Source organism: Marmota marmota, unplaced genomic scaffold (genome assembly GCF_001458135.2).
Source record: "Marmota marmota marmota unplaced genomic scaffold, marMar, whole genome shotgun sequence".
Taxonomy (NCBI): domain Eukaryota; kingdom Metazoa; phylum Chordata; class Mammalia; order Rodentia; family Sciuridae; genus Marmota; species Marmota marmota.
Window position 1 is genome coordinate 239,919 of NW_026000294.1, and position 11,857 is coordinate 251,775.

Here is an 11,857-nt window from a genome sequence, read left to right on the forward strand (position 1 = left end):
AGAGAGAGAGAGAGAGAGAGAGAGAGAGAGAGAGAATATGTGTGTGTAATCCCCCTATAACCTTGGAAAAGTTCATGAAGAGTTAAGAAATTTTGAAAAAAATGCTTGGAAGTAGTTAAGACTCATTAGAAATAGGACTTTATTGCTGGGTGTGATAGGTGCTTTGTGGAGTTTGAGATGAGTACATTTGGCTACTAAAACATGTCTAACAGAAAAAGGAACCAACTGGATGTGGCCACACAGGTTTGTAATTCCAATGGCTCAGGATGCTGAAACAGGAGGTTTGCAAGCTGAAGGCCAGCCTGGGCAACTTAAAGAGACTCTGTCTCAAGATTTAAAAGAAAAAAGAGAAGAAAGGATTGAAGATATAATTCAGAGATAGAGTGCCCCTAGGTTCAATCCCTACTACTGAGAGAGGGGGCCAGTGGGAGAGGAGAAAAGATAAAGAAAAATGTGTTCAGCTGGAAGGTGTTCTGATTTTGTTTTGTCTTGGTTTTGGTTTTTAGTTTATTTGTTTTGTTTTTCCCTAAGCCAAATCTGAGGATGTGGGTTCAACTTATAACTTTTAGGCATGCCGCTGCCACCATCAAACTTTAATGGGTGAACTTGGAGACAAAGTGAACACACAGCCAGAACTGCTGAGACCAGGCCAGACCTCAGAAGAGAGCTAAAAGCTTCTTTGGAAAAAAAAAAAAAAAGCTTGATGCTTATTGCCAGTTCTATATTTGATGTCATTGCAAGTGTAACTATTATGGACTTGCCACATGTAGGATTATTTATGACATTTTATGGCCAAATCGGTATCTATATCCAGTGTGCTGTACTTCATCTATCTCCCAGAAGGTAGTGTGGTAGGATTTTAGTTTTAATCATTTCTCTTTTGAGGGGAAGGGTACTGGAGATTGAACCCAGGGATGCTTTACTACTGAACCACATTTCCAAACCTTTTTAATTTTTTTTTTATTTCAAGATAGGTTTCACTAAGTTGCTTAGGGCCTTGCTAAGTTGCTGAGGCTGGCCTCAAACTTTTGATCCTCTTGCCTCAGCCTCCCAAGTCATTTGAATTACAGATATACACCACCATGCCTGCAAAAAAATAATTTCTTGCATACCTGTTTTGGGAATGTTTTTCAACCATCATTTAGTACATGTTTGGTAAATAGTTATAGCCTTTTCATTAAAATTATTTAACATTTCAAAAATGATTTTATTACAAGCAACATAGCAAAGCAAAGTTATCTAATTTCCTTTTAACTTGTGAGGCTTCCGGTAAGTAGTTTTATACTTTAATATTTAACAAAATAAATTGGAGGGGTACTATAAGAGGGAACTATTAGGGATGAAAAACGTGGTCAAAGAAATTACAAAATAATTTATTTTAATGGGCAAATTTTTATCTCTGATGGTATAGACATATTTTCTTGAAGAACAAGTAACAACCCTTGGATTTTGGTAATATATTTAATTTTTAAGGCAAGACCATAGGATTTCTCTTGGCCATACGTGATTATACTAGTAGCTTGACTAGTACTAGTCATATGAATTCATGATGAGCTCATGGCCCTGCTCCCATTCAGCAAACATAAAAAGCCATGACTGCTTCTCTCTGATTCAGGTCACTACTCCTTCAACTTGAATGTTCACATGAGTCACCTTGTTAAGATATATCATCTTGTTAAAATACAAATTCTGATTCACTAGGTCTGGGGTGAGACTGAAGTTCTGCATTCCTCATAAGCTCCCAGGGGCTATTGATATTGGTGGTTCACAGAGCACCCTTTTGGTGGGAAGGGCTAGAGAATTTAGCAGCAAGTAGGGTCATGAAGAGGAAATGGGAAATGGACAGCTAGTGGTTACAGGTAAATCCCATTGCCAGACTAGCTCCCATTATTCTCCCATTCACTCCTGTTTGTCACTTCCTGCGAGGAGGAGGTTGAGAGGTTTTGCATGAAGCCCAGTTCTAACTATTTTGTCCCTTCCCATATTTTCTCTCAGAAGCAGATATGAGAGACCTAGTATAGAAAAAAATATATATATTTTGAGTTCCCTATTCTTTATCCCATTATATTGATGAGTTATCCAAAAGAACTTTTGCATGTTATTTCATCTCCACATAAACCCTGTAAGGCTCCCTTTTTCAGAAATGAGGCAACTGAGGTGTGGAACAGAAAGTTACCCAAGGATATAGAGCTAGTAAATACAGAGTTAGAACATGAACCCAGTTCTCAGAGTCCAAATTCGAAATGCATGATGATGTAGTTGCATATTAAAATAAATATATAGGGCTGGTGGTATAGCTCAGTGGTAGAGCATGTGGTTAGTATATGCAGGACCATGAGTTCCATACCCAGCACCAAAACCAATATAAATAAATAAATCTCTGACTGAGGGGACTATATAGCCCAATTAGCAACTGATTCAAATGAAAATATCTCTGCCAACTGGTTTGCATGAAAGTTGTAACTCACAGAGTAAAGTTTGATCCCTGATTATTTGCTTAACTTAAATATTTTTTTTATTTAAATAACTTATTTCCTTATTTTTTCCTACATATAAACTCAAGGGGGAAAGATCTGTCCTCTCGCCCCTTATTGATGGAGCCATCACTATAGAGGTGAGGAAGTGAAGACTGTATAGTGCAGTGGAGGAGCAGAATATATTTATTACTTCAGCCCACTGGAAATAGAACCTGGGAGTTGTACTTTTACTCAGACTCATGGCTCCTGTTTCCAGCTTTTGGCATAACTCTGGGTCTGACTCATTCACCTCTCTTTGTTCTATCTGTTATTATTAGGATAGTGAAACCCAAAGTGGCCTCCATGGAGGAGATGGCTACATTCCACACCGATGCCTATCTGCAGCATCTCCAAAAAGTGAGCCAAGAAGGAGATGAGGATCATCCGGACTCCATAGAATATGGGCTAGGTAAAGTCCCTATCATGCAATGATGGGAGATTTACAGCTTCCATCTGTAGATTGTATTACCTAATTTTTAATTTACTTAATGGTTCTAATACTTTTTAATTAAGAAATAATGTAACTGCCCTTTTTTTCCAATTCTGGGTATTAAACTCAGGGCCTTGAACATGCTAGGCAAGTGATCTGCCACTGAGCTACACACCCAACCCCAGCTGTCTATTTTATTCGTTTGGTTTCGCCCTCATAAAACTCACTAACCATGCAAACCATACAAGTTGAACACAAACCTGTAAGTAATCCCAGTGGCTCAGGAGGCTGAGGCAGGAGGATCACAAGTTGAAAGCCAGCCTCAGCAAAAGCAAGGCGCTAAGCAACTCAGTGAGACCCTGTCTCTAAATAAAATACAAAATAGGACTGGTGATGTTGCTCAGTGGTTACATGCCCCTGAGTTCAATCCTCAGTTACCAAAACAAACAAACTGAATGATGGGTCACTTGGAGGAGAAATCTTTCAGTTGCTGTGGCCCTACTGGCAGCACTCAGATCTTAGTTTGGCTGTATATATACCAATTTAGTTGCCCCATAACCTTATATTTTGAGTACAGACTGAAGTTCTGGTTAAGTTTTCCACTCTAACCCTCATTTTTAAAACTGTAAGCAGTCAATGGAATAATCTAAAGAAAACAGCTTGGGTTAGTAAGATACTGAATGCATGAACAAAAGACCTGAGTCCTAGGCCTGATTCTGTGTAAACACTGGCAAAGTATATCATCTCTCAGATCTTGGTTTCACCATCTTTAAGATGAAGGTTTATCCTTTCTAGCTCTCACATCTTAAGCTCTTTTCTTCCCAATACTAGAAATGTTGCTATCTGAGTTGGAGCTAGTGTTAGCACAGTAGTTTTTTAGAAGACTCTTGTTATCACACCTCAACCTATTCCCCCTCTTCCTCCAGTTCATCTTTAATTAATTCTTCTGATATTTGCTCTCAGGTTATGATTGTCCAGCCACTGAAGGGATATTTGACTATGCAGCAGCTGTAGGAGGGGCTACAATGACAGCTGCCCAGTGCCTGATTGATGGGATGTGCAAAGTAGCCATTAACTGGTCTGGTGGATGGCATCATGCAAAGAAGTAAGGAAATTACCTTTCTGCTCTCTCACCCTTTCTTTGAGTCAATTTCTCAGTTATGTAAACTCTTCTGATTATCATATTGATGTTTACTGAGAAATGTGTATATCTAGTACTTTACAAGGAACTCTGAACAGATGCAAGTAAAATAGAAGATGACCTAATGTGATGGAAAGTACACTATCAAAAGTCAGGTCACCTGGACCCTACACCTAGTTTTTTCTGCTACTTTGGCTGACTAAGTGGGACAAATTAACCTCTTCTAGGCCTCAGTTTCTTCCTCAATAAAACAGGCAGGGCAAAGGATATAATTGGACAGTCTGTAAATTCCTCTTCAGCTTTCTAGAAATTCCCTGTGTCAACTGTCTTATTCTCTAGAAAAAATTAACAAAATTAGAATAATCACAGAACACCAGCAATTATGGTACCAATGGATAATATGTATGAGCTGAAGAGACTTAGCAGGGGAAAATGAATCATGGAGGTCTTGGGAGAGTTGCATTTTAGAACTAATTCTTTATAGGCATGGCAAATAGATTTTTGAATAGGTAAAGAATTGATGAGAACAGATTTAGAACAAAGAGCTGAAGAACTTAGAAGGAGGCTTATGGTTGCCAACTCTAAAGTAAGAGTCAATGTACAGTTAAATGTTTCTCTAAGGAGAAAAGGCTTGTGAAATGACTCTTCTTAGGTGCTCCTTGGGGTTAGAGGAAAAATCTTTTTGGAGTTTTCTGTTAACAATTCAGATAGTGATACTGTGTCTGATGAGAACTGCTGGGCCTTCAGCATTTGGTGTCTTGTTTGCTTTCTCAATAGTACTTAGTACACATTGGGGGAGAAGGACTTTTAAAACTGAATGTATCAATCTGCTGAGTAAAAGGAAGCAGCTGTGGTAGTGACTGCCAATGTGTCATTCACAAATCAATTGTTCATGCAACCAACCATGGCCTTGTTACTCTTAGGTACAATGGAGTCAAAAGCAAATAGCATTTGTTTTTCCAGAAGAAAACATGGCACATTTTTAGCATATACAGGTTAAGATAGTAATATGCTATTATTTTGATCAAATTGACAGATTTCATGACAAAGGAAGACCTTGAAAAAGATCAGTACTAGAATGTACTACTGAGGCAAAAGGGAGGACCCATGCTTAATAATACATTTTACATGGTCTTAAAAAACAAAGAAAAACAGCCTCCAATTTGTTAGCTTTAGTTTTATTTTTTTCAAGTTCAAAATAAAGATGATGATCCCTAGGAGAAAAAAAAAATGACTCTCTTCTCCTTCATGTTGCACAGTGAAAGGAGATACCCAAGTTTCTCTGAATTAAGGACTTTAATGTCCTCTTGGGCTTAGTGAATGGGGAATAAGAGTGGTGTGGTATCATAGAAAACACACGCACCTCAAAGTCAGATCTAGTTTCTCATATATTTAAATACATGACAGAAGGCCTGCTAGGACCTGGGTCAGTGTGCAGCGGAGTCTCAGACACCTGCCACTTCTTACTACTGTTTTGCTGCCAAACGACACACACTATCTTGAGCCACTCATGTCTGTCTGAGCTGTGTGCACGTTTGAGCATACCCACATATCATTATCTTAACTGTTTCAGGCATCTTCTGACCGGTCCTTTCAGCTGATCCTGCCTGGAAACATGCCTGCAATGAATGTAAATTACTGAGTTTCTAGGGATTGCCTCAGTTCAGGTCTGAATTCCAGGGTGTTCTTGACACCTCTAGAACATCTCTGAAGATGGACTACAGGCCAACAAGCTTACATTTAACCAGCACTTCCCTATTATAATCACAATATTTGTTTAAACCTCTTCGTCCTCAAATACAGGTACAAATTCGTATATGCCATTTATTCATTGAATAAGCATTGATTAAAATCTTACTATATTTTAAGCATATGTTTATCATTGCTAATAAGCAAATATGTAGAAACTGAAGCAACGTATATTTTTCCCCTACCAAGTTTGAAAAAAACTTTGTAACAAATATATCCAGGTGCTAGTAGGATTATAAGGAAAGTGGCCCAACCCTTTGGGAAACTTTGGAAGTGTTAAGTTTAGAAAAAAATGTTTTTAACTGTTGACCTAGTAACAAGATTCTTGGCAATATGTTCTAAGAAAATCAACAATCCTGCCCTCAAGAAATTCATATCTTAGGGATAAGACAGCAAATGATTTCATTTGAAAATTAAATAAGTGATTTTCAAAGAAAATTCTGTAAAAGGAAAGTAATAAAGAATGAATGCTAGTGGATATTAAACATACACAACTAGAATAACGAAAACACTGATACCACTAATATTAGATTAGACAGGTAATATGTAAGAGTTTATTATAAAAGATGAATTGCAAGTGAATGAGAATAGAAATGATTGTTCATAAATAATATTGTGACAGCTTGAAGAATTTATACCCTCATCCCCACAATAAGCTAACATAAGTGGCAGTTGGATTGAAGAGTTAAATATAAAAAAGCTGATTATAAAAACTGAAATGAATGAATATTTATCAAGCTTCTAACAGGGACTCGTTTTCTAAGCTTAGGAAGTAATGGAGAATATTCTCAAAGGAAAAGATCCAAGCTGACTGTATAAAATTTTAAAACCAGTATTACTTTTTAAAGTTTTTGGACCATTTTAAAAATAAAATCTAAACAGACTGAAAAAGCCTCTGTGACATAAATATGACAAAGCATGGGGTTTATATTATCTAGGGCCTTCAACACAGTATAATGTATAAGAAAAAATATGAACAAAAAATATGTATAGATAATTTACAGAAAAGTTTAAGTACAACTGGAAAACATGGGAAAATATTCATCACTACTAATTAAAGAAATGCAAATTAGAACAACTAGTTAAGCCTCTTTTTTAGTCTGAATTTAACAGAAATGAAAAAGATGGTACTCAGTCTACTGGTCAATTATGGTTTGATCAACTTCTTAAGAAAGCATTTTGGCAGCCAACATGTATTAATGTCCTTTGATCTAGTAATCCTACTTCTGGGAATATTCCTAAAGATAATAATTCAAAATATGGAAAAATATTTTCATATAGGATAACCTAAAAAATTTTAAATTGAAATAACATTGAGGCTGTGGTTATAGCCCAGTGATAGAGTGCTTGCATAGCATATGTGAGGAACTGGGTTCAATTCTCAGCACCCCATATAAATGAATAAAATAAAGGTCCATCAACAACTAAAATATTTTTTTAAAAAAATGAAATAACATTAATGTTTAGCAATAAGCAAATGGTGAATCTAATCCATGGAATATTGTGCTATCATTTTTGTTTTGTTTTTATGTGCATGTGTATTTGGGTACTGGGAATTGAACCTAAGGCCCCATGTATGCTAAGTACACACTACCACTGAGGTACACCCCCAACCCTGTACTATTACTTTTAATGATTATTAAGATTATAAGGTATTTCAGAGAAATATTTGATGTGTGTTAATAAAAAACTAGGTCTTAAAATTGTATGTACATTGAAATTATCACTTTGTAAAACACACACGTAAGAGAAAACAGCACTGGGAATGATGATGATAATCTTATGATGGCAAGATTTTTCATGATTTAAAAAATTTTTTTCTCTATTTTCAAAATTTATGCAATGATATTTTATTACTTTTACAGCTAAAAATTTTAGCAAAATAAAGAGGCAAAAATAGTTATAGCAAATACAACAAAAGGTTTAAAAATCTTTTCTAATTAGTTTAGCATGAATATTTAGATTAAATGATCAAAAGACATGGACAATTCACAGAAGCTGAGACAAATAATGGATAGGAAAAATATTTTGCATTATGAATGCTTTGAGAAATTAAAACAATATTCTTTTCTATCAAATTTGAGATGACTCTTGGCAATCTAGTCTAAGATAAACCAATCCAAAATATGGTAAATGTGTACCTGAAGATGGTACTGTCTCTCTTACTTATAATAGCCAATAAAAGGGTGATGGAAGGGAGATAAACATTCAACAATAGTGGAAAGGTTAGATAATATGCTGTAACATATTCACTCGATGGGATATTTTATAGCCATTAAAATAATGGTTAGGGTAACTACTACATAAGTAGAAAAAATGCCCATCTTATAATGTTGCTTTTGGTTTTAAAGGGCAAGTGGCTATATCATACATTCACTCAGACTCTGGTAAAAATATAGCCATATGAAAAATTTTAGAAGGAAATACAACAAAAGAATAACAGTGGCTTTGTGAAGATGGTGATAATGGAGATTATAAAATATGAAATATGTTTTGTATATGTACACATATACCCTGTATTTTTCCATTTCCTATATTTTCTCCAATGTGATTATATTACTTTTATGAATAAAACTTTTATGATACAAACTCTTATGTCAATACAGGAAACAGTGACAACACAATGTTGTGAGCATATACTAGCATTCACGTACATGGTAGTGTGTATAAAAGAAGGAGTAAGCCTTTGTTTTCCTATTGGTGGGGATGGAGAAATCTAAGCAAAGGAAATGATGGCATCATCACAGCAAGAGTAAAGGATATTTGGAGAACCTCAAGTAGTGAAATGTGGCCAGAATGTGAGGGCAAATAAAATAAGACCAGATTACAAAGGTTTTGTAAGCCAATACTAAAGATTTGGACATTTTTTTAGGGATTGGTGGGGATTCACTATCTTTAGGAAGGGATTCAATGTGCTAATTACATTAGAGGGAAGTGAGAATCCCGCTATATGTCAGATGCTAAGGAAACAAAGAGGTGTATATAAGGTTATTATTTGAGGGCAGCTGGTACCAGATGTCACCTGTTGAATCCATTTAAAAATTGGACCAGCATTTTAAAGTAAATAGTAAAAGTGGCAGGGTTTGTTTGGGATGCTAGCTTGAATAACTAAAAACTATAAACTATGTTCTTTAATCTCATTTCATAAAATTGAGTACTATGTACAACTATGTGCTAATCATTACAACAGACAAAGAGTGTATCAAAGATTGACATTTTTTGTTTGGGGCCCAATATTTCAAACAAAATTACATGATACTTCAAGATGGTATGTTTTATTTCCTGAGAAACTTTTTTTTTCCTTTGCAAAAGCCCTCTGATAGAAGGGATTCTGGTTATTATTTTCTTCCTGAAAAACTTTTGCAGCTTGATCATTAAGAGGTTTGATTTTGCCAAAACATTCAAGGATTTCATCAGTTTTCCTGAGGGCTTCTCCTAAATCAACTTGGTATTCAAATCATTGTCTTTTTTAAAAAAAATTATTACCCATATTTATTTTTCTCCTCTTTAATTGTGAACTTGTCTAAAAGGTCCTTGTTGTGAGTTTTGTGTGCTGGCTTCATGATATCCTGCATCATTTTATAAGATTTACAGTTTCACTTTGTGACGAATTTACATTGACTTGCTAGCTAATATATCTGACAACCCACATAAGATAAAGTGAACAGATGGATGGGCTAGGTGCTAGGGTTTAAAGGAGTGGGTTGTTTGAGCTGAGACTGATATAAGTAGTCAATTCATTGGCAAATATTTTCATGTTAGAAGAGCTTTTGTATCTGTAGGGAACCTTAAAAACTTGGTACTGCTAGGATAAAGAATAAATGCTCAGTAATAAGAACTCCCTGTATCAGCAAAGGTCTAGTGCAGTGTTTTTCATACCAAGGGCTGTGGCTCATTAATGGTGCATTATATCAGCTTATGGTGCTACAATCATCATTTTTTTGATGTGAACATGGGTTGCATGAACTTTCAGGATGGAGTGGTGTGTATTTGTGTGTATGAGCCTGGTAGAGTGCAATGACTGTAAATTTTGAAGACCCAGATGTTAATCCAGTCTCTACCACTTAATTACTTATATGTGTAGCAAAGGATTGTTTCAAGAAGAGCATATGCAGAAGCACAGATTTATGAAGATGGGGGGAGGGGCGGTGCTTCCAAGTCTGCCATTAAAGCTAGAATCACAGAAGCTGGGGTTGTGGCTCAGTGGTAGAGCTCTCGCCTAGTATGTGTAAGGCCCTGGGTTCAATCCTCAGCATCACATAAACATAAATAAAATAAAGTTATTGTGTCTAACTATAATAATAATAATAATAATAATAATAGCTGGAATCACAGGCTTGTGTAGGCAAGTGGCCAGAGGTATGGTTGAAGTAGAATGAAGGGTTCTTTTATACCAAGCTAAATAGCCCAGACTTGATCATTTAGATCAGTAGTTGTTAACCTTTTTGGTCATGGACCCCTTAAAATAGCTGATAAAACCAGTTTATAGCTTTTCTAGTAAATGTACAAATTTTTTCTTTATAATTTCAAAAAGTCTAAAGATTTCCCAAAGCCTATGCATGGGTCCCAGGTTAAGAACCTTATCTTTAGGCAATAAGGAGTCACTGAAGGAATTTTTAGCTGGGAGGAAGTAATACTGTCAGATTTGCATTTCAGAAGCATAACTCTAACAATAGTCAGCTAATAAATCAGGAAGAGAGATTATTGATAGAGAAATCTGTTAGGACCTTGCTGTGATAATCTATCCAATATCAGATGGAAGCAGTAGTGATGAGCACAGAAGAGGGAAAAGTTCAGAAGTCTGTTAGTAGATAGAACAGGTAGGAATGGTGACTAATTAGACACACGTGATAAGGTAGAAGTTCCTAGACCTAATGTGCAGATGGCTGAGTCAATCATGTTACCATTAACCAAGAAGACGGGGGTAAGGATTGATGTGCTTATGTAACATTGCATTGAAGGTGTCTGTTAGAGTGCTGATAATAGGTTTCATCCCAGGGCGTCTCCACCTTAAATATGCATGTGAAATTTCTGGAGATCTTGTTAAAAATGCAGATTCAGAAGATATGAGGTGGAACCTGGGAGTCTGCATTTATAATAAGTTCCCAGGTGATATTATCCATTGCCAACCTGTAGACTATACTTGGAACAACAAGAGGCTGGGGCTCAGGAGACTCTTCACTGAAAACACAGGATTGGGAGTTAATAACACTATAGGTGGTAATTAAGGAAATAGACCAAATCACCTTAAAAAGCTGTATAGAATAATAAGGGAAACAAAAAAAATAGTGAGCCTTGTGGAATGCCAGTGTTTAATGGACAGGTATGTAGCTTAGTGTAGAGCTTATACTTAGCATGTGTGAGGATCTGTGTTCCAACCCCAGCAACACACAAATTTATAAAGGTAGGTAGTAAAAGAAAAGGCTACAAAGAATCTTGAGAAGGATGATCAGAGAGATTAGGAAGAGAATCCACAAAGATTTTTTATCACAGAAACAGAGGGTGAATCTCAAGAAAACATATTTGAATGAGTGACACTGTACAGCATTTAATCTCAACAGGGGAGATGTTGCCTCCAAAGGGAGCAAAAACTGATTGTTGAGGGTGAAACAACTTTGATGTTACAGTGGTTTATGGGCCTCCAAAGGACCATAGTACATAAACAGATATACATAATATCTGTGATATCAAAATTTCTTGATGGGGGATTTAGTTAGGAAAAGCTGTCTTAAAAAACTCCTTGGGATTGGGTGCAGTGGTGTGCACCTTTAATCCTAGTAACTGGGGAGACTGAGGCAGAAAGATCACAAATCTAAGGCCAGCCTGGGCAACATAGAAATGCCCTGAACAACTTAGTGAGAACTTGTATCAAAAACAAACAAACAAAAAAGATGTGGTGGCATATACCCAGTGGCTCCAGAGGCTGAGGCAGGAGAATTGCATGTTCAAAGCCAGCCTCAGCAACCTTGTAAAGCTCTGAGCAACTTAGCAAGAGAGACCCTGTCTCAGAATTTTATATAT

The 11,857-nt window shown here is 36.2% G+C and overlaps 1 protein-coding gene across 1 annotated transcript in view; it reads left to right on the forward strand.

Annotated features, from left to right (window-relative positions):
- Positions 1-11,857, forward strand: part of Cited1 (Cbp/p300 interacting transactivator with Glu/Asp rich carboxy-terminal domain 1) — a 262,908-nt gene that overhangs the window by 2,247 nt on the left and 248,804 nt on the right. Inside the window, exons 2-3 of the mRNA XM_048797181.1 lie at positions 2,752-2,925; positions 3,910-4,051. Of these exons, the coding sequence (XP_048653138.1) occupies positions 2,752-2,925; positions 3,910-4,051 (316 nt within the window). The remainder of the gene's footprint in view (positions 1-2,751; positions 2,926-3,909; positions 4,052-11,857) is intronic.